Genomic DNA, 27,263 nt, shown 5'->3' on the forward strand with positions numbered 1-27,263 from the left:
TGACAACTTGATGAAAACATATTGAAAATTATTTTAAAAATTAATATACAAGCACACATTATCCATACATGCCAAAGTAGTGATGGTACTGATGTGTTAAAACATGTATATGGATCTTGGATCCCTCATATACTGGATAGTAATTAGCATAATGAATTTGAAGAAGACACTCATAGTTTAATATGTCACATTTAATCCTCATGGTAGGAAATCTTGGCTTTCCATTACACAATCTTGGCTTTCCTTATATAAGGTTTTTAAAGCACAATAATAAATATATCGGCCACTGATACATGATAATAGATTTACGATAGTGATGAATATGAAATTACCATTAATAATCTTTGATAATATATTTTGTGCTATGGAGAAGGGTAAAAAATTTATCAATCATGATAGAAGTTTGACATTCTCCTGACATTAAAACAGGAAACTATATTGGTAAAATATATTGATACGATAGGATGAATCCTACATTTAAGTACATAATATAAGTAGAGTTTGGACACCAAACATACCCTACTAAAGGGCATATGGATCTAATGGACTTTTACTTGTTAAATGACTGACATTTCCAAATTCATGCATACTTTTTATCACATTGAAGGTCATATGTTGTTTACAAGATGGCATTATTATAAATATTTCTTGATATGTGATAAATAGATTCTATTCCATGCATAAGTTCCCATATTATTTAAACATTCCCTTTTTATGAAATGGTATGATGATGAATATAATCTACACATGCTAAGTACAAGTTAAAATGTTCACTAAAAATAAAAAATAAAAAAGTTTATGACCTAGAAAGAACAACCATGCAGCACCACATGCACAGCCGCAATCTCGAGTGCTAAGGTTGCAAGCGCTGGGGTCGCAGTTGCCACAGGCAAAGGGATCACACAACAGGGCATGACCACAATAGGTATGTAGTATTAGGCCCAATGCACGCATGCACAGGAAGCTTACTTTTTTATTTAAAATTCAAAGGATATAAGATTCTAAAATTTGAACATTGTTTTTTGATTTTAAATATTTTGATATGGGATTGACATAACTAGAACTTTAGGCATATTATAATATATACCTGTCTCTTTATGGGATTTATGGGATTGCTTTTTTATTATAATATCTTGAGTGTTGATCTTCTCTAAGAAGATGGAACGGCCAGATTCATGTTACACATTATAATACATCCCTGTCTCTTGTATAGGCAACAAATCAGCAGCGGGCGCTACGCAGACCAATGAAGCATGACCAACCAGAGATCAGAGTTGACGTGGAGGGAGCTTATTGCGTGAGGGACATTCAAAACATAAGTAAGAGGGTCGACGGCTATGATTTAATCTTAGCCGTTGAACCCTCCAAGACACAAATCCAATGGTTGAGGGGCAAGATCTTCCTCCCCTATCTCTGACCACCCTTTGTCACCGGCGACCAAATTCTGGTGACGCACAAGCAAACGTCCACCCAATCCTCGTCAAAAAGCAGTAGGGAGTGGTCTTATATCAATGAGGAAGGTTCGTGCAGTATTTCTGACCTATAAAACCCTAATTTTCTCACAAGAAATGGTATCTTTCTCACCGAGTCTGAACTTGAATCTTGAACATTAAACAGAGAGTGAATCTCCTTAGTTTCTTTTTCTCCTCTTGGACACTCTCGATCTAAAGTAGTGACAGCTCTATGACCGGAAGAGAGACAAAAGAGTCTGGGAATGGAGAAAAGGACTGAAGACTCACTTTGAGGAAGGTCTGAAGGCCTCGACGACCCCCAAAAGGGCATGGAATTCTAGTAAGTCAACATCCAACCCAAAGTAAAAATTGAATATTATATGATCCCCGACAATCATAGAAGATAAACACATGCAAGTAAAGAACGAATTTCAAATCAATTGTTGAAAACCACTTTTTTGCGCATTTCACGAAATAGTAGGTACTCATCTTCTTCCAGCCGGATTTTATTCATTTTTTAAGAATTACCTTTTCATTAAAACATCCAAAAAATATCTAAAAACCATAAACAATTATACTTATTATTCTACTAATTTCCTATTTATAAGTAAACAAAAATCATTTGAGTTCTTCATGTGAAACATCAGATAACTACTCTCATTCACATGGGCATTTCCACAAACATGTTGAATGCTCTCTTAATTAGTTGATATTTTTTCTCTTAGAGATAACCTTCATCTCTTTTACAATTCTTTGGATTCTACTCATCTATCTCCAGACATTTCTTTTTATATCTTCCTTGTTCTGATTTTTAAAAAAAGGACAAATAATCATACAAAATTTCCATTAGTATTATTTTCGTGAGATCTCTTTTTTGTTTCTTCTAATTCCTAAACTAATTCTATGTCTAAGAGCCAATTCCTGCAGAGACAACCTTACTTTATACTATATGTCTTTTAGTAAGATTAAACTTTATTAACTATTATTCGATTCAATCAATATTAATCATGACTCATCAAAAAACCTAGTTTTTCTCTATCAATGGCATATATGAAGTAATGGCCTAATTTGGAATATATGATCTAGTACCTAGGAAGAGGCTAAATTAATATGGCTAGGTCAGCAGCCGCAAAAAATAACCAGCTTAAAGGTACTGACTACGAATAGACACCAGTCCCAATACATGAATTAGGGTATTCGGCTGTCTAAGTGATCCACTTGATTTGAAAATGGAAGTTTTCAAACTACCCAATATAATTTATTCAAAGTAAGAATATAATTCTCGTGAAATCTTTGCAATGAAGCCCCTAAGTACATGTAATGACTTATTAGAATATCATAATCCATCAATAATACCATTTAGGAATTCATACAGATAATTTTTTACAAAACATCAGTTAGGTTGATTCATGAGATGGTTGTATAAGTTGTCCTTAGCTAGAGACATAAAGACATGTTGTGTATGAATAGCCATGTTTTCACTAAGACGTACAAGGCCCTAACCATAGATATTTATGTCTCAGCTCAAACATAGCAATAATTTTATGACGGTTATTGGGTTATCAACATTGGATCCTGTAACCTAAATATATGAGGAGATTGAATCAAGGAAGATGATGCAAATATATCCATGGCCAATGTAATAAGGATGCTTGAGAAGGTATCCCCCCAATATCCCCATTACGCATCAGTACTTATAGAATGATAGATATGGGAAATGACTAATCGAACCCTAAGTCGCGTGGGAGTTTCACACAGATGAAGGATTATACACATATGGTAACCGATGAGATTTGGGATTTGATGACAAAGATTATACACACAAAAGTTCAAACACTACTCTATGTCCCCTGCTAACACTACTTTATACTTAACCTGACTATTAGCTCACATTGGTCCTTGATTAATTAATAGATATTTCAATAGTAATTTATAAGGCTGGCCATTACATATGATTGGGCCTTTAATGCTATTAAATAGATAATATATGGTCTTTGAGGGTTGCATGCATAACATTAAAGGGTGTTAGCCGATATACCTTATACTAAGAATTTTTGTGAAAATTCCTAATAAGTATAAAAGAGGGTGGGCCACCCATTTTAGGTGCCCATGCCAGCCAGGTCTCAATGCCCCCCTCTTTCTTCTTCCTCTTTTTGATCCAATCATTCCACAAGTGTTTCTTTATGGTGAGGAGATCAACAAGGTTTTCAAGAAAGGTTGGAGAAAAAGGAGAGGAAAAACAATTGTCTTCCGGTAGTATGGTTACTTCTTGAGGCCAGCAAGTGGAACAGTTTTAAGAAAGTATCCCAAGAAACAAGTCAAAGGTAAAAAAAATTCCACACAAGGTACACGACATATGGTTTACGTTTGATATTGATTTTGAATCAACTTCTGCTTCTGCTGCCTATACAACTTTCTATTCATCAATGAAACATTCGCAGTTTACATAAATATAATCATATGAGGAAGAGGACATGCAAAAGATTGAAGGGAGAGCAAAAGAGGAAGAATGCGATGTAATTTTATGTGGAAAACATGCCAATCACACACTCTATCTTGTTCCATAGTATTTACTACATTGTATTCATTATAATTCATGTGTGCTTCTAATAATCAAGTCCACGAATACACAATCCCAAAAGGTACGTAGGCATTAATTAGTTTTATATATCAAATTTGACTGATCTTTAAGTTCTGCTACATTATAAAAAAATCATGCTCCAAACCATATCCCTGTAGCTCAACGATACTTATAAAATACAAGTTAGAGAGATGGAGATAACGGTGAGGTTGTAAGATCATAGTTAAACTTTATACAGGTAAAATAAGAATAATATAAAAAAATATAATATAGAATATAGTGATATGAGATTAAGAATGATAAAGATATAGAAAGATAGAGAAAGAAGATGGACTAGAGAGATGATGATGAGGTGAGAATCTGGATAAGGATATTGGTAAGCATATGCGTAAAGGGTTTAATTATGCAAATTTGGTGACAATGAAATTGCTAAACAGCGTGATATGGAAAGGTTTTAGAGGTAATGAATTCAAAAGAAAGTGATATGATGATAGATGGATATGATTTAAACTAATAATGATGATAAAGAGGAAACAACGTTGGGCAAAAAGATCCACCGTAGGTTCTTATCTTTCTGTTTGGAACCAAAATAATTTAGAGATACATGTGACATGATCCTCTTCAATATTTATTCTCCTCGATCACCCAATACTCAAAAAAGCATTTGACATAGCTTTTAAATCCCTCTCTTGAAATTTCCTACAAATGTAAGAATCCAGTTTGGTGATAATGAGTACATAGTTTGTACCATCTTACAGATCTGAGAACACCGAAGAAAAAAGGGGACAAAGATGAATCTGCCCTCCATATTTTAGCTTCATCAACCTTTTTATTTTTTTCTCTCTCTTCGTTAGGGACATTGTCTTTTTTAATGTCTCATATCCACAGTATCTCCAAAAGATTGAGCATCAATCATTTGCCATGTTTTTTACATCACTGTCAATATAAGGCTCTACGAGTGGTGTGGTGTGCCACTATGCAGAATATGGCAAAATTATGATTATATTAAAAATTATTTAAATGTGTTTTGTGGTGATGCATCACTCGCACCACATCAACAGATTTTTCAATTTTACCATTGACACAGTCCGCTATTTCTGTCAAAATAAAGAAAGATAGTGTGTGATGACTAACCCAATTATTGCATTCACATGTTGATGTGTCACCATTCACCAGGTCAATACAGTTTCACTTTTCTTCAATCATCTGATACCATATATACATGCCAAAATTTTTATCTCTAATGCATAACAAATTTGAGGGTTTTAGCACTACCATTTGTCCCCTTGTCTCATTCTTTACCATCACAATTATTGAGATTTAAATCAAAACATTTTTTATATTGGACAAGGTCACCCTGTACATAAAATAATAAAAAAATGCAACGGCACATGATTGGTTATTGTGGCATTGCAATTTGCGATGCACTGATGCCATGTTTTCACCATAGTTAGTGGTACTAATGTTTTGCAATAATGATGATTGGCTGGTAGTCTATCAAATCAAAGGGAAACACGTGGTGGGCATAAAATAAGACAAAAAAATCTTCAATAGTTTGCATAGAATAAATTATAATTCAGGCAATATAAAATAATATATTATGAATTAGAAAATAATATGACCATGAATTAATGTCATAAAATTCTAAAAGTATATTGTAACTTAGAAAAATATTTCGTTTATGAACATGACATAGGAAAAAAACATATGTTAAAATACCAAAAAAATACAAAAAACCAAAAAATCACTAAAGATATCTTTTATCATGTAGACTTAGTAACACACACGCACTTACAATCATCTAATCTAAATAAATATAAAACTTTCCTCTTTTAAACCTCATAGTTAGCGTGGTATCAACAAGATCCTTTATTTCTATGACCTCCATGTTTTTTAAACACTAATACTTGCATCAATTTCATCAGTAATTATTATTTAGTATACCTACTTTACTAAGTGTTACATCAAGCACATCGTGTCTTTTTATAACCTATTTTCTATGGACCCATTAATAACTGTGTAAATTCCATTCATCATCCGAAGCTTAAAATTTCTGATATTAACTCTTATTATTTATCGAATCATATTATGATTATATTTTCATATTAATGTTTAAGTGACCGGAAAGTAGCATTGGAAATGTTAATTTCCAAGTCCATGTAGTAGATCTGATTGATGATTCCTAAGTCAACCCTTTGTATCAATAACTAATTGATTTTCATTGAAATAAAGTCTTCTAGATTATTTAGTGTTCAAAATAACGAAGTCAATGTCTTGCTATTATGTTATTGTTTGATAATAGTATAATCCATGTGATTTGAATTATAAATAAAAAAAACTTTGATTTATATTATTTTTCAATTTTGGATTGCACTTGGGGAAAAACCGATATATAAGTGATGGACAAAAAATGAAAATAATAAATAAAAAGGGGGACCATAATATTATCTATGTTGCCTAACTGAGACGGCAATTGTCTACATGGAGGCACATCCAATCCAAGGTGGCAGCCCACGAGTTTTGGATTTATTCGACCCATGCGTGGTGGTCCTCATTTTTATAAATAATTAAATTATTGTACGAATTTTAATTCAAAAGCATAGAAAATTACAGTTCTTAAAATGTCACATATAGCCTGCATTTTTTGATATTTAAGTTGATGAATTGAAAAGCGCATTCCTGAGTGGACATGAGAGTTAAGTGAAGGAAATAAAAAAATATAATTTGGAGCAAGAGGCTGGGCTATCCTCCTATACTATTCCTGCTGAATATGAAAGTATTTTCATAAGTAGATATCATAACCATAACTTATGCACTTCATTTATTCCACTAAATCCTCCCAAATATTTGTATTACGGCAGTGGGAACCCTATATTTGTATCCCTTACTATGTCTTATATTCTCGCATGCCCACAATCTCATTTTAGTGGTTTCCACCTTAGCCTATTTATTTCCTATCAAGAAGATTTTAGAGTTAACTAGAAAATATAATTTTCCTTATACTCTTTACTTTGTCTTTTTTATCATCTCTGTTCTAGAGATGAGCCAAGAAGATTGAGAATCAAGATTGGAGGTTGCACAAGGTTATTTAAATTTTTTTTTAATTCCTACATCAAAGTTTTAATACAAGAGCTTGAGAGGTAGAAGTTACCAAACTGAGTGAAAGAAGATATGTTTGCTGGGATTCTAGTGGATCCAAAAATACACCAAACCTATGGTTTATTTCTCCAGTGTGTGTAGAAAGTTTTGATAAGTAATGTAATATTAAATTTGGTGAAACTTTGCTGATTCCTCGTAAAATTTTAAGCTCATTTCTCCTTATTTTTAATTTCTTAAAACATATAATTTGAAAATAAACAACAAGACTTGCTAGCATTCTAGACGCCTTACAATGTTCAACAATCCCAACTTTTTTCTATACACTATTCATTTAGATAACTTGATCGCGCACTTCTGTCATAAAAAACCTCAATTTTGCATTAGTTTAAACATTTATAAAAAAAACTTGATATCAAGAAAATCAAACCACCTGATCACACAATTCTGCCTATGAAGCCACTTTGTTAATCTAAAATAAGGAAGAAGCGATCTATGCCCATGCTTTTCATTATAGATTAAAAATAGAATAACTCTAAGAAAATGTTTTATTAGAGGTTACATTAAAAATGATCTATGATTAAACTGTTTGACCTTACGTATTTTCAGGGGAGAGTACAACCTATAAATAATATTAAATTCCCGGATGAATCTGGGCACAGACGGATTGGTTTACGGGCACAACCCTTGGGTTGGCCGTACCCTACACCATCTTTTTTCGCGGACTGCTCTACCACTGAGCTACTAAGGAACAACAGCTGATTAAATCCCATAAAGTTCAACTGCCGTTCTCGACCCACGAACAAGATGATTCCAAAGCTTCATTTGTAGCTCCCGAACTTCTTTGTAGTTGCTCCATTCCATGACTCATTTCATAGTGAATCTGAAATCAGCTCTATTTCATTATATTATACCTATATCCCAGTATATCTCAATTCCATTCATTTAATATCTCTTTGGTAACATTAACATAAGGGATGTAATTTATGGTTATGCTCTTTTCCTTTCGCTCCTTTTAGAGTCTATTCCTCAAGAGAGAGTACATCTTATAAAATGAGATTAAATCCGCAGATGAATCTGGGCTACCCATTTCAACAAACACCTTCCGGGCGCCTCACTTCTTCCTCAGAAGGTAAACATCGGCCTCCTCATAAGCGTAATCCGGGTGAAGATCCAGCTTGGGCACCTTCTCAACGAAGAAGGTCCTCTCACAGAGCTCCCAGAAGAGAGCATGCGCCTCGGGAGACCTCACCTGGTAGCCCAGCAGAACAACACCGCGCGGGGCGACGAGCGCGGCCATGGCGGACACGAGCGGCGCGACGGACTCCTCAATGTAGACGACGTCGGCGGCGATCACGTAATCGAAGGGCGGGCGGAGGGCCGCGATCTGGTCTGAGTTGTTCCAGTAGAGGAGGGCGTGGCGCGGGGCGCGGCTCAGGATGGCTCGGTTGCGCTTGAGGTTGCGGCGAAGGGCGGGCATGACGGGTGCGATGTCGGTGAGGACGACGTCCAGGCCGAGGAGGTGGAGGCCCATGCCGGCCGGACCGCAGCCCGAGCCGAGCTCGACGGCGCGCTTGCCGGCGAAGCCGAGGAGGTCCGCGTATGGCGCGGGGGAGGGGCCCAGATGGCTCGCCCAGCGCTCGAGGAACTTGACCAGGACGAGAGAGCAGGGCCAGACGGTGGTGCCGACGTGAAGGGAGTTGTTGTCTTGCTGTATGGACAGCACCCTCCCGGCCACTTCCAGCTCCACCGTCGGCGAGTCTGTGAACCGCATCCTTGTTCTTTCTCTCTTACTTCTTTCTTAGATTGGAGCTTGACCCTTCACCATAAAAAAACATGACAGTGTACTTCACCGCTTGTATGGACATGGGTTGATTTTAAGGGTCAGGTAGGAGCCTGACTCTTCTGGTAAAAACCCATGATAATGTATTTTAGAGGTTGTATCATGATAATGAGATTTCTCAAATGTTATTTCTCTCCTAGTTCTTTCTTAGATTGGAGGTTGACCCTTTTACTTGCCTTAAAAAAAGCATGATAATGTATTTCTCTGCTTATATGGGTATCAGGCACGTTTAAATAGGTTGATTTCAAGTGGCAGGTAGGAGCTTGACCCTTATAGTAAAAACCCATGATGATGTATTTTCGTGCTTGTATCATGATAATCAGATTTCTCTCGTAGTTCTTTCTCAGATTGGAGCTTGACCCTTTACCGTATAAAAGCTGTATTTCAGTGCTTGTATGGACATCAGGCATATTTTTGTAGGTTTATTTCAAGGGTCAGGTAGGAGCTTCATCTTTTTGAGTCAGTGAACCGTATCCTTCATCTTCCTCTTTAGGTTTTTCTTAAGAGGTGAGGTTGGAGCTTGACCACTATCATAAAAACCATGATGATGTATTTCACAGCTTGTAAAGACTTCAGAATAGTGAGATTTCTCAAATGCAAGTCAGTGACCATGTGCTGACCTCAGTAAATCAGCATTCATCTAGGGATTTTTTATTTATTTGATTTCTTGCAAAGAAGAAATTTACAAAGGATTGCTTACTTATTAAATACAACCTTGACATATTATATTTGTGTATCCGAAGAGTGATCACTTGACATGAAGTGCACCAGTCAAGATCCAAGAATCTTCACTTTTTACTCGTAATACAATATATTTGGTATGTTTACCTACACTTTGTTATCATAAAAAATGATATAAAATATGTAGAAGCTAATAATTATTAGGAGAATTCATATGTTTGAGTTAAATACATAGTAAATAAATATAACTAATGACAAGAATATCTACTTCAATGCATTATTCCTAGAGTAGCCTTTTTACAAGGTACATGCATTCAATTTCATGACACTATCATATTAGATGCATGTGAATGAGCATTATTTAAAGGTTCATAGATGATGGGTGCATAAATATTTAAATGGTATCATGCCTAAATTTTTATCAGATTGATTCGTGTCATGTCATGCAAGTTGTCCTTAGACCTGAGACACCACAGACATGTTGTGCATGAATCAGTATGTTTTGACTATCATTTATGAGTTCATAATTGTGGGATTGAAATTAGTGTGAATTTAGAGAAAGTAATGATAATGTGAAGGTGATTTGGTGTTCATGATGGGATCACCTGACCTTTGTATGGAGAATACTGTTGCAAAGAATAATATACATTAAATCTCTAGCCAAGGTAGTGGAGATATTCAAGAGGATGTTCTCCAATTATGTTTGTTACCTATGGGTAGTATCTAGAGTGGAAGATTACGGTTTCAAGGTTAACTATACCCTAACTCATTTTGTAGTCTCATGCAGATGCAAGACTATATGAACAGGTTAACCGATGATGGTGAAGGATTCACAAAAGAGTTCATCTACTAATATAGATCTTTCAATTATGGGGTGTAGCTTCGCATCACATGGTATATAAAAGTTGACCTTTGAATTGGGTTATATTAATCCTTGATTAATTAACTTATGTGCTGAAATATATAAATAATAATAATCTTGAAATGAATGTGTTTGGGTCACTAAAGCTATTAACTAAGCTGATACACAATGCGAGAGGGTCACACGCACAAGATCACGGACGGTGTTGGATAAACTTGCATGGGCTTTTCATGAAAAAGTACAAAGTAAATCTAAATAGAGGTGCAACCAAATTTAAGTGCTAATGACAACAAGATATGGGTTCCCCTTCCCTGTCTTCTCCCACGAGTGTGACTCGAAGGTGAGAAGATCAAATACATTTTCGCCAGGGATTGAAGAAGTTCAAGACAATATGTTCTTAAAGGCATGCAATATTAATAGGTTAATATCATGGTATTTACATAACTATTCCCATTAAATTGGTAATAAATGTGTGTCATCTATCTGAAAAGGTTTAAATCCATTTTTCAAATAATGGACATCGTTAAATGAATGAATTTTTGCAAAAAATTAAGTATTTATAAGGTTTTTTTTTACGACATTGTGGTAGAATAAGCTTTTGAGTCATACTATGATTTTCCAGAATTGTTCGACATTTTTTTCATAAAGATATAATTTTTTTAAGTCAAAAAAAATATATATTTGTTTCTTCTTTTCAGCTTTATATTTAATTTCATATGACTTACTAATGCAATTTTGAATTTTATTTGTGATGTGCCATTTGTTGTTGTTCACTTGACAATAGCCATTCCGATGATTACTCTTTATGATTGGCAACATCCAGTCACTAAAAGTCATTGATGATTGGCATCAGTCTACAAGTCTGATGGAGCTCAAATTTTGAGCTGAAAATTTTTCCTTATGTTCTCTATCAATCTATACATTTGGTTCTACAAATTGGGCGCCTGATCTTCGAAAAAGGCATCTTGAAGCTCACTTTATCCTAAAGAGGTAGATTGAAATAAAGTGAAGTTTTGAAGGTCCATCTAGAGTGTTCTTTGTGTCATGAGTTCTTGGAGAAGGTGAACATAAAAGTTGGGAGGCTACTCTGTGTCAGAAAGACGCCTTGATCCTAGTGGAACATAGGGATCCATGGTTAGTCTCATGTCTTACACTGATCACTCTTCAATACATTCATTTAGATAGATCATATTTATCATCACGATCCACCATCATCCATCACCATCTACCATCATCTATAACCATGTCACATCCCATCTACCACTGACATCATATATCATCTACACTATCACAATCTTGTCAAGTGTTTCTGTCTCTATTCATCAAGTAAATCCTAATTTGCCATCTTCCTCCACCCTATTCTGGACTCATTTCCTATGTTCAGATCCTTCGTTAATATGTCTCACTATGTTATCTCCAAACCCTCCTATCATATATTAAACTATAATTTAAATATTAAACACTAAAGTAGATATTTTATATTAACCTATCCCTCTAGTTGTCATCCCCTCTTATCATCACCTCTTCAAGTGTTCCCAATTCTAATCTCTTGTTTTAACTCACTTCATCCACAATCCACATAATACCACTCCTAATAATGCTCGTAGACCCATACTCATCCACTATACATAGCACTGAAGTATTCATTTATTAAACTCAAATCCAAAAACATCGCAGTGTTACCCTATTTTGAGTTTGTCAATTCTCACATTTTAAAACTAACTCGGACTGAATTTCTATTAATTTTAATGTGTGAGTACATTTCTGACACTCATTCAAGCTTAGAGAACACAACACTTAACTACCTTGGATTGTGGTTATTTTGATTCTTTAAGAATGGATTACCAGAATGCATCAAATTAACACTCAACTATGTTTCCTTTCTTGACCCACATGTGTTAACTAGGTACTAGATTCGAAATGGGGCCTGATCCAAAAAATGTGGACTTTTTTTTAGCAAGTCCTATGTGCCCCTGAATATTGATAAATGGAACAAGGAGAAATACCACAACTTTTTCTGGTGAATTATATCAAAGATATGAATGAAATTGTATATATTTGGTTACTACATAACTAATGTTTCCTTTTGTCAGATTATTGGTCTCAACAAAGTGATATTTTTTAGGATGGTAGAAGTCGACAGTTGAAATAGATTAAATTATAAATCATACCACTTCTTTAGTAAACTTATTTTATCTTTATTTTCTCATACAATTTGGGTACACAATGGGTACAATATACCCTTTTGTCCACCCCCAAACACATAAGCTAGGAGACATCCACTTCATGAAGCTCTTCAAAACCTGACCCCTTAGATTTGAACAGCACTAGTACTTATACATCATATTTGGACATCTGATAACATTAAAACTAATAATAGTATAATGAACTGAAACTTAAATATTTTGTATAAATAATGCAGTATTTTTTATTTTTAAAAATACACATGAAATCAGATTTTATACCACTTTAATAAAATTAATCAATATAAATAAATAAAACACAGTCTTTTTATCTGACCTGAACAATGAAGATTTACCCAAACCACTATCATCCCAAATCTAAAATCAGATTCAGTATCACTGTAAAGCGCAATGAAATAAGCCAAGTTTGAGGAATTTTTTTTCACATTCAGTATCATGGTAAAGCAATAAAAAATAACTAGTCATATGTTCAGTAAAAATGAAACATGGACATTAAAAATTTTGAATGAGACATTGCGAAAAAATAAAGCTCTCATAGACTTGATTTAAAATACAATGTTTGTATCCAAATTAAGTAAACTTAATCACTCAAAAGATAAAAAATACAATGTTTATATGTGAATTCAAAAATTAGTATCTAATAAAAACAATATTATCCCTAATATAATATCAGGCAAAAAAAAGCAGGGAACATCTACAGGAAAATATTCTTAAAAGAGGTTACTATTTTATACAAATTCAGTGCCATGGGAAAGCGGGGAACCATAACTAGTCTTATGTTAAATAAAAATGAAAAATGGATAATAAAACTTTTGAATGAGACATACAAAAAATAAAGCTCTTGTTGATTTAAGTAATTAAAGTTATAGCCACTACCAAATCCAATACTACATTAGTGAAATAAAATATAAAATATTAAATTAGATCTTTCAAAAATAACAAACCTTAGGTAATTAATTACCATTTTTTCCCATTAAGTTGTATAGGTTTCGGGCCCTAGATGTATTTCCATATACCTTTCTAAGTCATGCCTTATGTTCTTCTTCATCACCACTCTCACATATTGTGACAACATTAACAACATTCTAGTAAATGGGAAAAGACTCTTGGATTTTGAGCGCTGATTAATGTAGTGAACAGAATCAGGCAGCACACATAAACTGAATCAAAATGATGATTCATTTTGATTGATAAAAACCAAATGATGATGTAATCATATCGCAGAGAGCCCAGCAACATGCAATTTATCCATTGATTTAGCACCCTCAAGCCACTTGGTCTTCAGGCCCTACAGATGCATACTGCAATCCTCAGCTTATAAAATCTCCGTGCTGTGTTTTGGAAAAGAAAAAATAGAATCCAAGTTTATTTTCTTAATATTTAATCACAGAAATGACGAGAGAGCAGTCTGCATAAACTCACTCAATATTTTGTTAAAGTGAGCTTTTTTACATTTATACATCAATATGATTTTTCTTTGAAGCCCATGCCAAGTAAGCATATAATTTGGGAACTACTTAATCTTATGTGTGTCACACTCTAAGCCCTTGTTAGAGAAGGGCATGCGGTGCGGTGCAGTGTGGTGCAAAAATTTGCACCAATTGTGCGAATTTTCGCACCGACTATGCGAATTTTGGATCGCACAAGAAGCTCCGTGCAATGTGCAGTGCGGATTTGTGTGAAAATCCGTACCGTACATCGCACAAACTTGGACAACTCACTCCTCAGTATGTTCTCCTCAACGCGCTCTACTGCAAGGGTGGCAGCCTGGCCCTGGCCGCTGAGTGGGTAGTCTGCCATTCGTACCTACAGCGCAATTCACGGGGGGCTGCTCGGTTGTGGCCTGCGCCTCCGATGGCAGGCTTGTGGAAGCGACAAGGCTCATGGGGGCCGCGAAGACAACGAGACTGAGATAGGTGGGGGCGCATGGGGTTGATGGGGGGACTCCGACCCTCCGAGCATTTGTACTCGTGGCACAGTTTACGGGGGGGTGCTCGGACATGGCCTGAGCCTCCGAGGGTAGGTTTGCAGAAGAGCCGAGCGTCGTGGAGGCAGCGGAGAGCTGGAGACTGAGAGACGGCGAGGGGCGCAGGTGCGTGCGCGGGGGTGGGGGGGCTCCAAAATTTTTGCACATTCAGTCCCACGAACAGACCTTCCCTAGCCCTTATACTGGACAGCTTAAATAACTTCAAAACCCAATAATATTATTTTGTTAAACCACATAATGAACTATATCCAGTATATTAACTTACTAATCATGGATCAGTTCAACTCAATCCGTAGGTCAAGTTGCTAACACATGAGGTATCAAGCTACACCAAATACTCTATAACATATAGTACGTGGAACAATGGAAACTATCATTAATTCAGAAAGGAATTTTAAACTTCTCCACGGAACCTTCAACAAATTAATTATCATGTATATATATAATTTATTTACATGTTGCACACTCAATTACCAAACGTTAGGTGGTAACCTATGCCAGATTGTTGTATTAGGAAATCATAAAATAACTGTTTCTTTAAGATTTCTACTACATTTCTCGAGGTTTTCAATGCATAGTTCTGTTAAGTCTATCCCCTCTTATATCGATGGTTGATTGTCCCATCTCAATTACTCCAATATTTTTTTATACTTGGAATACAATGATTAGAGGTGAGGAGGAAATAGTCAAAACATGAATATGTATGCACAACACATCCTTGGCTGCTCAAGTCTGAGAATGATTTAGAAGATTGTTATATGATCCCTCCTGATTTACATTTAGGAAAGGAGTCCTAATGATCCATTCCATGAATAGTTATCCCACACAAGTCCAACTATCTTCCCTTAGCATCTACATCCTAATGATTATGGGATTAACCAAGCTCATCATAGGAGGATGAACATTGATAACATGCATTTTTAGTAGCTTAATATGACCATATTTACATGTTTATTTGCATTGAATTAATCATATATGCACGATATCAATCTTAAAATGATCCATTTTCAGGATGATATTCTGAATTTTTGATATTTTTATAATATTTTTTGATATTTATATGACAGCAGATTCTGAAAGAAAACAATTTTGAGTCATAATATGATTTTTTATTTTTTGACATTAAATTTGGAAAGATATGATTTTTCTAAGTCGAAATATATATTTATTTGTATTTTTGGGATTTTATTTTATAAGAATTTTTGAATATATTTTGGGGTTTTTTCTGAACTTTCTTGGCATCAGTGACGTGGACCAATCAGAAAAGGAGGTATTTTAGCAATAAATGTGTTTTGTGGCCCAAAAAAGGAGATGATTAAAATATGATTATTTCTCTCTTCTTTCTCTCTCCTTAGAATAGTCAACAATGACCACCAGTTATGTGGCAGCACCATAGAGGACCACGTGTACACATGTGGCACTCATGTACACATGGGGCAAACGTGTACACATGGGGCACATGTGTATACGTGTCACATACATGTCACATTTCTATTGGTTTAGAAGGAGAAATAGCTGACATGCCATGTGCTGACGTGGTGCCACGTCAACTGCGATAAAAGCTATGACATATATATAATAAACTATCATTATTCATTTTTCGTCTTTTCCGTAGGGCGACATGCGTCATGACGAACGTCATCGATCATGGATGACGAGGAGGAATCTCAGCCAGTCATCACATTTAATGTGCAGAAGAAATGAAACCCTAATAGAATGATGTGATGGTGCTAACGAGGATGAGGAGAGAGAACTGTTTGAATTAAATCGACAGTTAGAAATCATCCAACTTCCAAGCTTGATATCTGACTATCCAGAGCTCGGATGTAGCTGAAATTTTAAGGGCAACTTTGTCTTTTTTGTCCTCTATCCATCCATATGTGTTGGATCTATAAATTGAGCACCTAATCGTTGTAAAAAACGTCTTTTTGCTCACTTCCTCATAGTGAGGCTGATTGAAAGAAAGTGAAGTTCTGAAGGTCCATCAAGTGTTCCTTGGTGTCTCTTGTGCTTGGGAAGGTTCAACAGAGAAGTGGGGATGTTGATTTACAGTAGGAGAATGTCGTGATCCTGGCAGAATATAGGGATCTAAGGTTAGCCTTTCACCTTACATTGAATCGTTTCCAACACACTTACTTAGTTTATCCATCTTCACCATCTAACCATCTATCATCCACATCCATTACCATCCTCAATCCACTCCGTCATCATCCCCTGCCCATCCTCACCTTAACCTTCATTTCATGTGCTCTCTACACCATGACAATCTCATCACACAACTCTCTTCTTCCTATTTCCATTGACATACATCACCACGTCTCTCATTTCTACCATCAGTCTACCTCATTCTTGCCATCTTTATCATTGTATCCACTAATGTTTATGCCACTTACCACGCCATTGCTATGATCCCGTCTCATTATCCTTTTTCATCCATCTTAAGCCCCAATTAGTAAAACCATAATTAGCCATTTATCATCTTCTTATCCAATCTAATTACGCATTCCCTACCGTACACATAATTCTTCTAATATTCGCTTCACCCAATTGAGATCGTATTTTCCTTAACATCCGTTGCCTATGGAGACGAACCATATTCATCACTAACTTATTAAAGTGTTGACGAGTATCAGTTATAAATGTTATTGATTAAACTCAAATACTCAACAATATATGTATTTCTTTCCTATGCAGATATTTTATCCATCTGATAACATGAAAATTACGACTGACATATCACAGATATGTCAACACATTTTTTAATGCAAAATACGTATCAAAATGCCTATATTTTCTTATTATTCTGATATGAATGATTATAATAACCTTTAGAATGATTTTATTATTTTTCCATAATTTTATGCATTTTAAAAACTTTTTTGACGTCCAATTGATTCATAATCTATTATCTAAGTAAGAACATTTTATTTGGAATCGCAACATTTATTTATTATTTTTTTTGGATTCAATTTATTTTTCTAGATTTTTGAATAATTAAATAATTAGGAAGTTAATGTTTGAAAATCATAATATGTATTCTACACTTATTAAAGGAAGTTATACATATAGTTCAGGGTTAAAGCTGTGCTCATCATGCGTCAATCTTATTTGATCATCTTTCGACCAATCATTGGCACTGCCAATCAATATAAAATAAATTATAATGGCATAATGATTAGCACTGCCGTAATCTTCAATAATTTCTTTATTTTTTATTCAGCCAATGACGTGCCTTGGTATAATAAAGAAGTTATGACACATAATCATTCATTTTCTTGTTTTATTCTACCATGGTGTATTGAAAAAATGTTTTTTGTAATAAAAAAGATGTGAGTTGGTATCATGAATAAAATTTTGAAATTCAAGAAAGATTGTATTTGTTAAGTGCCCGTCTACATGGCAAGCTCTAGGTTGCCAGACAAGGTATTCATTTATGACAATAATCAGCTCCAAATGAACACTTGGTTTTTCTTTTATAATTCAAAGGATGGTATATTTTATTTTTCTTTACTCTTAGGACACATGGCACTGATCTGTTGGTTGGCAAAGAAAATGAAGAAGAACTGATATTAACCAAAATTCCCCAATGATCTTGCACCGCTTAGACAAGAGATAATATATTTCATACAGTTGTTATTAATCTAAATTCGTATGTTGATATCTAAAAATCCAATTTTTTGGTCAAGCTCAAAATTTAAGTGTAGGTCCACCTTTTTACCCTTTATGCATCAATATGATGGGATTACAAAAATAAAAGTTGAAAGAGGGAGGAAACCATATGGAAGGTCACCCCAGCCATTATTGGCCTTGCATCTACTGGAATCAAAAAACATGTCTTGCATTTTGGATTCCAATTATCAGGTTCTTCTCTCTTTTTATTTCCAAAGTGTCATTGCACGTCTCCAAAATGTTGTGGCCTGGGGCCCTCGCAGGATTTCTAAGGTTCAAGAGCACTCCACTATTTATTCAATATCAAATATAAAATACAAAAAACTCATCCTATCCTATTTCTGGTCTCTTCCATTCTGTTAGTTTTTAAGATCCATTTCAAACTTCATTCAGAAACCAATTTACCCCAAGCTTTCTACAATTATTCTCTCTGAAACGATTTCCGACGTTTTCTTTATTTATATGTGGGATTTAATTTTTCCGTCTATCCTATCTCTCCATAAAATTTCATAAAAACGATCATTTATCTTTTACCTTGAACACACACACACACACACATATATGCATTTATCCAAATCAATATAAATTAATATCTGTGGCAAAGTTTTATCTAATTTCATTCTCATTTGAAATTTAATCTGAAGCTTGAATCAGATGGAAGTTCTGGAGTTTTATAACCAAAAATTGAAATCCATAAAATTATCATAATATGCTAAAAATCCAAAAAAATGAATCACATGAGTAATCCATTATATTTGATATTTTCTTCGATAATTTAATCTTGATACAGATTTAGGATTTTATCGATAGTTTCCTCCCAGTGGATTGATGCCTTCCTCATCCTTTAAGTCCTATATTTTGAAGATGGGAAATTTATAAATAGAATTGCACAATTGTAAACTCTAGCAATAGGATTAATTCACCTCAATCACTTACTGATTTAATTGCATATAGATACTTTCACTTCATTATAAACATTAGACACAAATAGTATTTAACTTTATTTATTTGAATTGACTTAAATGAGACATAGCAGTATAATTGGCTTCCTGACTACATAACTTCATCAATAGCCGTAGTAATGGGGAGAAGATGAAGGGGAACCAACGACAAACTTGCATGGATTTGTCTCAATCAGGACTAAGGATCTTGAGTATAGATTGAATTTCATGGATGTGTAGCCTCTCATAAAAATGGCAGGTGATCCCATGTTGACTGTACATTGAATTTGATAAAAGTGTTGATACAATTGAGCAAATACAATTTGTATTTCCATGATTAGGGACTCCTAGGTCATATAAAAACAGAAATATGCATCCACAAGATGTAATCAGTATCTGGCTTATAATTAGGTCCAAAATGATTCAATGATTTATAAAGATCAATTAATTGCTTCTTCCCTAAGAGCACCCACGGTCTCTACTTAACATCACTACAAAATGGTTATTGAATCAACTGTGCTCATCATATGACCAGAAGTAGAGGGTCATATGGTATCCAGGTATTTTATGTCAAACATTATACATGAATATAATTTATATTAATGTACTCTAAATGAATATGTGGAATGTATGGTTGAGCTGCAGCTCTTATAATTTCATCGCTAAAAGGAATTCATTATATGAATAAGCTTGTTAGTGTTTCCTCAAATTGATTTATGTTTAAATGTCATTTCCGATTTGTTTTAAAATCAGCGTTTTCGATCGCTAAAGATATATGTGTTTATAATATTTTTATTGAATCATTTTCCCTATAGAATAAACTACACCAATGAATGTGATAACATTGACTGCATACGTAGCAGTTGAAAGTAATTTGAGGTACTTAAACTACATAATTAAATCTACTGAATATTTCAAATTTAACATTTGAGGAGCCATTCTAAACACTAGTTTTAATTCAAAATTTTGATTTCGTACTCAGTGATTTCTAAATACCCTTTTAATAAGATCAATTAACTTTCGGGAAGTTCAATCACCCTGTACGGGTTATAAAATGATTATTTCGAGGCAGCACGATGTCAAATAATTTCAATAGAAAGAAGCCAGGAGCTTCATCGTTTGATTTTTCACTCTCATTCTTTAAATGCGTTAGGGGCAGTATATTTTCTATGTAGGTGATGTTATCAAATTTAGTTATAGCTAATGCTTTCAAGACTTCATAGTTTTTCTCCATACTAAATAGCCGTGGTCCTAACTGCACAAGAGAGTACGATGGTTCAATTTAAGTTTCATAGGTGTGTTATTTGAATTAAATTAGGGATATTAAGAAAATAATTACTGGGGTATTCATGGCATTCGAAAAGGCAGTTGTTTTTCTTAGAGAAAAAACGTATTTGATATTTTTCAAAGTATATACCAAATTGATTCCAAATTGTTCTTCTCGTCTGTCCGAACATGTCCAGTAATTTATTCCAAATTGGCTCTGCAACTGATTTGTTTAAAATAAGAGCAGAGACTCGAAATTTTTTAACATCTTTTTTTTGTAATACTTGATTTACTAATCGTAATAGTTCCCAACGGCAGAATGTAACTAAATATTTTCTTCTCAACAACAAAATTTAAATACAAACTCATTTAAGTGGATATTTTAGGTTTGTCCACAATCCGCCCTCAGATTTTCTCATTGAATAATACACAAGTAGTATCTTTTGTCAACTAATTTTGATGCCCGGTCGTCTTCGTGGGTGCCGCCCGTGGAAGAGGAGGTGGGTACAGTAACGGCGGCTGAGGAAACGTCAACGCGGTGGTGGCGGTGGCAACTCCACCGAAATAATATAGCTACTTAAACAAATTCACAGATATGTCAGGGAGTTAAAAATATAGATACATCCTCCACGGCCTTTCTGATGTCGATAATTCTAATCTTAAAATTGTTGTTCATTCGAGTAGATTTGAGAAGTTCCACTTTGGATTTTTAAAAATAAATTTCGAATCAGTCATTGTATCCAGCTTGGAGTCCCCAATATCCAGCGTTCAAATGATGGACGAAAATTTTATTACCCCCATCGTAACGTATGTTTAAATTCATGATTGTCTGCCACATTCAACAAATATTTTTTGGATGTAAACAGAGACTACTTTTAGTATCTCTACATACTTCAGACAGCTGTTATGGTTTTCTAAGGTTAATGAGCCACCCAATAGTGGATTAGATCGATAGCAAGTACCAAACCCAGCATTTCGCATCTCGGGATTGAGGGACCATTTAATGTGATCAGGGTCATGGCCAGGCTGTAAACCATCAGAGATATAATGAACCTGTGAAGACTTCTTTAATTGTTTTTTTTTAAATCTAGAGCCAGATCACAGGCCGGGGAACAATATGAATGCAAGCGCGTTTTCTTCTTTCCCCACGATACAGATGGTAGGGCCGGAGCACATGTGAATGCAAACGCGCTGAAATACAATCTAGACCGACGGAAATGTCACGGAAAACCGTCTTTGTTATCTCCATGCCTATATGTCGGCCATCGTTAATGCCATTTCCCTTACTAAACTCTCTTTCTGATCCTTTATAATACACATTGCAAACGGCCAAGTGGGCAACAGGCTCATTCCTCCTCTTCGCTCTCTACTTTCTGTTTTCCACCCTTATTTCTCATACAGATTTGCAATCCACTTAGACGAATTTTCTTTTTTTCGCCCACATTTTACTTTATTGACTTCTGAGAAAGGCCATAGACCTAGGCGTTCAGCACTCGTCGAACCCCTCAATGTTTTGTATAGACATCTTCTGTCGTCAAGTTGAGCACTTAAGCGGAAGAAGCATCTGTCTCATGAAAAAACCCTAACCGATCCATATGATAGACATCAAGAGGAAGAGAGAATACATACACGGGAGCAGAAGCCCAAACATGGAACGAAGGCAGAAACCCAAAAGGCATGCATATGCGTCGAAGAGGTCTACGACCCTTATTCACAGCAACCCAGTGATGGACCTCTCAGCCCATTACTTAACATTGGGAATTAAAACATCACCGATGGTGAAGAGGGAGAGGGGAAACTTTTTATACAGGGATTTCTTCAACGGAGTTGTGACGGGCCCGGAGGAGATAAACACTTTCTTCCGGCTTAAAGTGACTTTCAAAGAACTACCTTCGGCGAAGGTCTCGATGGGTTTCTTAACCTTGCGCAGATTCCCGAAGCTGTAGAACTCGGGCAGTGCATGGAGCTGCAGAATATACGTCGCCTGGGCCAGCGTAAGATTGGCTAAGGCACCGGGAGGGAGTTTTCCAAAGGCTGCATCCGTAGGAGCGAAGAGGGTGATACCGTCTGGGTTATTCTTTAACTGGTCCTCGACCGCAGTGACAAGGTTGGTAGTTTTCAGCAGCTTCAGCAACGTGCCATACTTCTTTCGGCGAGTCAAGATGGACACCAGGTTTGGCGTAGTCTTGGCGTGCAAAGCTGCTGCCTCCGCGAGGAGGAGGAGAGCTAACAAAGCGTATATGCGAGATGAAGCCATTGGGAATGAGGCTTCAGGGGAGTCTCTAAGGTAGTTTAAATAGGAGTAGAGCGCGATTCTTGTTGTCTCTTCGATAAATAATATACTCCAAATCGTTTAATTTAAGGATTGATCTCCTCGTTTCCTGGCCGCTATTCGGGTCCGATGCGTAGATAAGAATCCATTTAAAGGTCTACCGATTAGTATGCTATTAGTTACTTCAAATAGGGCTTCTTTGTAGACGCTTAATGATACGTTTTGTAAGAAGGTTGACCGGCCTAAATGGGATTGATCCTATACGGCGCACGAAAGGCCACCTCATAGAGTCTGTTTATAAGTCAAATTGGGCGGGCGTTGACCCAGGATGACAAGGACCTATGAGGGATGGGACCTGTAGGGCCAACCTAATGTTGTAAAAACTAAGCAACGAATGCAGACGGCAAACCACTGCGATAAACAACGCTCCCAATTCAAAATGTCAAACGATAAACTAACTGAGAGAGATATGTGAGGGTGAGTTGTTCATGGCAACTATAGGGTGCTTTGTGCGGTACTTTTTGGTGGTATGGCAGATTCATGACAGTTTTAAATTAAGTCCAAATGATATTAACACAATATTCCTTGAGGGTGTTCGGAATGGATTTAATCTTGTAGAAGGGGACTAAATTGGTGAAGCAGGGATTAAACAAGTATAACTAGCGAATAACTGTGATATCTCTAACTTTGGAAATAGAAGATTCAAAATACCCAATAAAGTTTAACAAATGGATTCATAAGGTCAACAAACACTCAAAGAAAATCAACAATTATCATGAGCCCACAACTATCTCCAAGTTAAGGTGTCACAATGTACCTTGGAGAAGGGACCAATAGCTTGACTGACATTGAATGGCCTTGATGGACATTGATCTACAACTCCATGCTTGTATGAATAAGAAGAGGATAAGGTGTGGGAAATGGATAAATGGGAGTGAAATAATTGGTTGCCGACAGAAGATGTTCATGTGTAGCACGAGAAGGCTGGAATAGAATTGTTGATAATGAATTCACAAGGTAGATAAGATTAGGTGTGAGGAGGCATGAAGATATGAAGAACAGAGAAAATGAGAAGCAATGTGGAGATTATGGGGTTAAGACGAAGTTGTATGGTCAATGGGATCAAGGATTAGATGATAAGAAGATGATTGAGGAAGATAAAGTATGGAACCTAAGAGAAAAGTAAAATTTGGAAGTTATAGATAAGAGATAAATAAAGAATATTTATAAGGGAAGAAAGTGGTGGAATAGTCAATAATTCTGGGTACTTCAGAGGATGAAAGAGCGGATAGAAAGAGAGAGAGTGGGTGGAGGAGAAAAGTGTCTGAGTGAAGAGAGAGAGAGAAAAAAAGAACTTGAGAGAGGAGAAAAGAAAAGTCAAGGGAAATAGGAAAGGGAGAGCGATTGTGAGAGGGATATCTTAAACATTTCCCATCACAAGGTGTAGGCATTTTCCCCAGGAGTATTTGATTAGACAGATAGGCGATGGACGAGGGAACCAAAACTCAATAGGAAGTCATGAGAGGTGTCACCTTCAAACACAAATGCATTCAAAATGTGACAATGAAATGCGTCTAACATTGATCAAGATCAAACATTAAAAGCCTTTTTGTTATCGAATAAAATATAACCACAAAATTAAAAAAAATACAAGGAAAAAGGCAATATAATGCACTTAAAGAACATTCCAAGATAATGTAGTCTCAGCTTGTTACCTTTACAATATTTTAAGAAAATGAAATCACAGGTGTTTAATATTCAAGATCATGGGGTTCCTCATGAGAGTTGATGTTAACCTTTTCTCATTATGCTGTTCTGGATCTGGCTATGGGATGAACATATACAAAAAGTGGTCGTTTGGTATAAAATTGCAGCACTGCTTAGAATGCTTTCTCACAGTATTTTTCGTTGGTTATGGCAGACCTTCACTAGTCTCCTATCAATATTACGTACCACACCACCGTGCTGTTTGCCTGAATGCCGAGTTTTCCTCCGCCGCCAACTCAACGTCGTCGTAACCAAGCCTAATCAAACTGTCAAGGTCGCTGGTACTTCAACATCAAAAACATTGCTAACCACAAGAGTGATAAAATAATGTTCTCCAAAAAAAATGACACCTTCACTGATATACCATAATGATTTTACCCTTCTTTGGTAAATGAACAGTACCTATTATAAATCTGTTATCTTGTGGTCCACAAGATGGAGGAAAAAAATCATTTAAATCACGTTCAAATATTTGAAAAACTGATTCAACAAAAAAACATAGATAGATAGATATTTAGATATATCCATATTTATATGTACAGATAGATAGACAGAAAGATAGATATATTTGGATAAATAAAAATCTACATAGATTACACACACACACACACACACACATATATATATATATATGTTGGGCTTGCAATAATAGATATCTAATGAAGTGAATTACAATGTTTAAGTGTGCTACAACTAAAGCATTCTGAGATGTGTATCCTTTGAGGAATTTTGCTTGTATCATGCACATAGCGTGCTAGCTAGCAGCTTGAAGGAACCAATTGCTGAAAACCAGTAATGTGCACTTGAGTGGATAATCAAATAAGAATACACATCTTAGAACAGGGCTTGGGAGCCCAAAATTGTGTCGAGTAAGTGGGCTCGATATACTTTGGATGGAAAAAGTGCAATAAATTATACAATCAAGGAATGCATTGAAGAAGGCTCGAAAATTTAGTACTTTAGAAAGGAGTAGTTGAAATCAAACAACGTTTAATATATGTGTATTTTGAAATTAAATCGTACATGTTTTACTAGCTCCACTAGCTAAGGGTATTTGGGAAATTCCATACAGAAACCAAGGGGGAACACATGGCAAGTCGGAGAATACATCACATCAAAAATTGATCACAATGAGGTCAATAATTCAGAATTAACACCAAGCCCACACATAAGACATTGGGACTACTAAAAGATATAAATGATGATAAGTTACTACAGGATCAAATCAGATCAACCGGAAAAGCCTAAGAAGATACCATGGAACTAAAGGCTCATTATTCAATTTGCCAACTAGAATGAGAGCCGTAAGGTGACTTTATAAAAAATGGGGTTCAAATGAAAGATATATAAGTATAAACTCGATGGAAAATGACTTCATTTACATAAAATATAACCATATATTGCATTGATGCTTCACATAGACATCTAATTAGATTATTGATGGATATTATGTGGGCGTCAAGCCAAATCACACCACCACATTTATTTAAGTTCATTGAATAAAATATTACGTTGATTCATATTCTAGAGGGATATTTATGATGAAGTGCATGAATATGTGCAATGACATCGTAAATTATGGTGAGATCATAATACAGTGATCACTAGTCTTTGAACATGTATTCTAAATATTCCTATTCGATGGATTGTTGAGATGGAGATGGATTATCCATATAGAATAGCACTACCTGATCCTACTTATACAATAATTATAGCTCATCTTGTGGCTATTAGTGTGCCGACACTAAGGACAAATATTTTGTGCTCTTTGGATAAAGAGTTCACTGATTGATGCATATGAATCCCTGAATGGTATTATACCGAAACGTCAATCAGGTTGATTCCTGTCATGGTTGTATAAGTGATTCACTGACTTGAGACACCAAGGAAATCTCGTGAATGGACCCTTACATTTTCACTACGACTTATGAGCCTCTAATACTCATACGAATATAGTGAGAAGTATAAGAGGAGAAACTCATAGAGGTGATTGAGTGGTAAGACGAGATGTAGTGAATCACTTATGCAAATCTGAGGTAATGTCATAGCTCGGATGTAGTGAGAAGCTCATAGAGGTGATTGAGTGGTAAGCCGAGATCATCTGCCCTCGGTATAAGAGGAGATTAACTGATGTCATATGTCATTTAGGATGTCGTCCGGTCGACACCAAGTACGATGATTCGGTGCCGACAAAGGATACAGGTATCAAATGTCGACAGTGTCGTCGTCCGACGGGGAGCCCTAAGTGGGTAATGTCCTACAATGCACTCCATGATGCATCTAAATTTTGTGCGAGCAAGTGCTGACTAACAAAAGGTGCCAAATTCCAAATCTGACAGAGTCGCCGGTAGTGGAAAGGGTGACCCCTCGAGCCTCGTCAGGAGGGACAAGGATGACTACGGCGCCAAATGGAATTGATCTGTAGGGGCCCACACGTGACGGCCGGGCCTGACTCGTACCACTGAGACACTCAAGCTAGTCGTAGTTAATGCTCAACCTTTCTCCCTCACCTATATCTAGCCCGAGCGCGGTGGAGGCAATTAGAAAACATACTACAGAAAATAAGAGACGGGCGGGCAGAGATACGATGTACCTCATCGATGTCTATGTGCCAGAATCTTCTGTGTCGTTGCGTCAGGTTCA

At 35.8% G+C, this 27,263-nt stretch overlaps 2 protein-coding genes across 2 annotated transcripts; both read right to left on the minus strand.

Moving 5' to 3' along the window:
- Positions 1-8,153: 8,153 nt before the first annotated feature.
- On the minus strand, positions 8,154-8,958 carry LOC144700703 (S-adenosyl-L-methionine-dependent methyltransferases superfamily protein). Its single transcript, XM_078572174.1, has one exon. The coding sequence runs from the start codon at positions 8,900-8,902 to the stop codon at positions 8,243-8,245; it is 660 nt and encodes a 219-aa protein (XP_078428300.1). The 5' UTR covers positions 8,903-8,958; the 3' UTR covers positions 8,154-8,242.
- A 13,192-nt stretch (positions 8,959-22,150) lies between these two features.
- On the minus strand, positions 22,151-22,861 carry LOC144700704 (fasciclin-like arabinogalactan protein 6). Its single transcript, XM_078572175.1, has one exon. It carries the CDS (start codon positions 22,836-22,838, stop codon positions 22,326-22,328), a length of 513 nt encoding a protein of 170 aa, XP_078428301.1. The 5' UTR covers positions 22,839-22,861; the 3' UTR covers positions 22,151-22,325.
- Positions 22,862-27,263: the final 4,402 nt, after the last annotated feature.

This window comes from Wolffia australiana, chromosome 3 (assembly GCF_029677425.1).
Source record: "Wolffia australiana isolate 7733 chromosome 3, ASM2967742v1".
NCBI lineage: Eukaryota > Viridiplantae > Streptophyta > Magnoliopsida > Alismatales > Araceae > Wolffia > Wolffia australiana.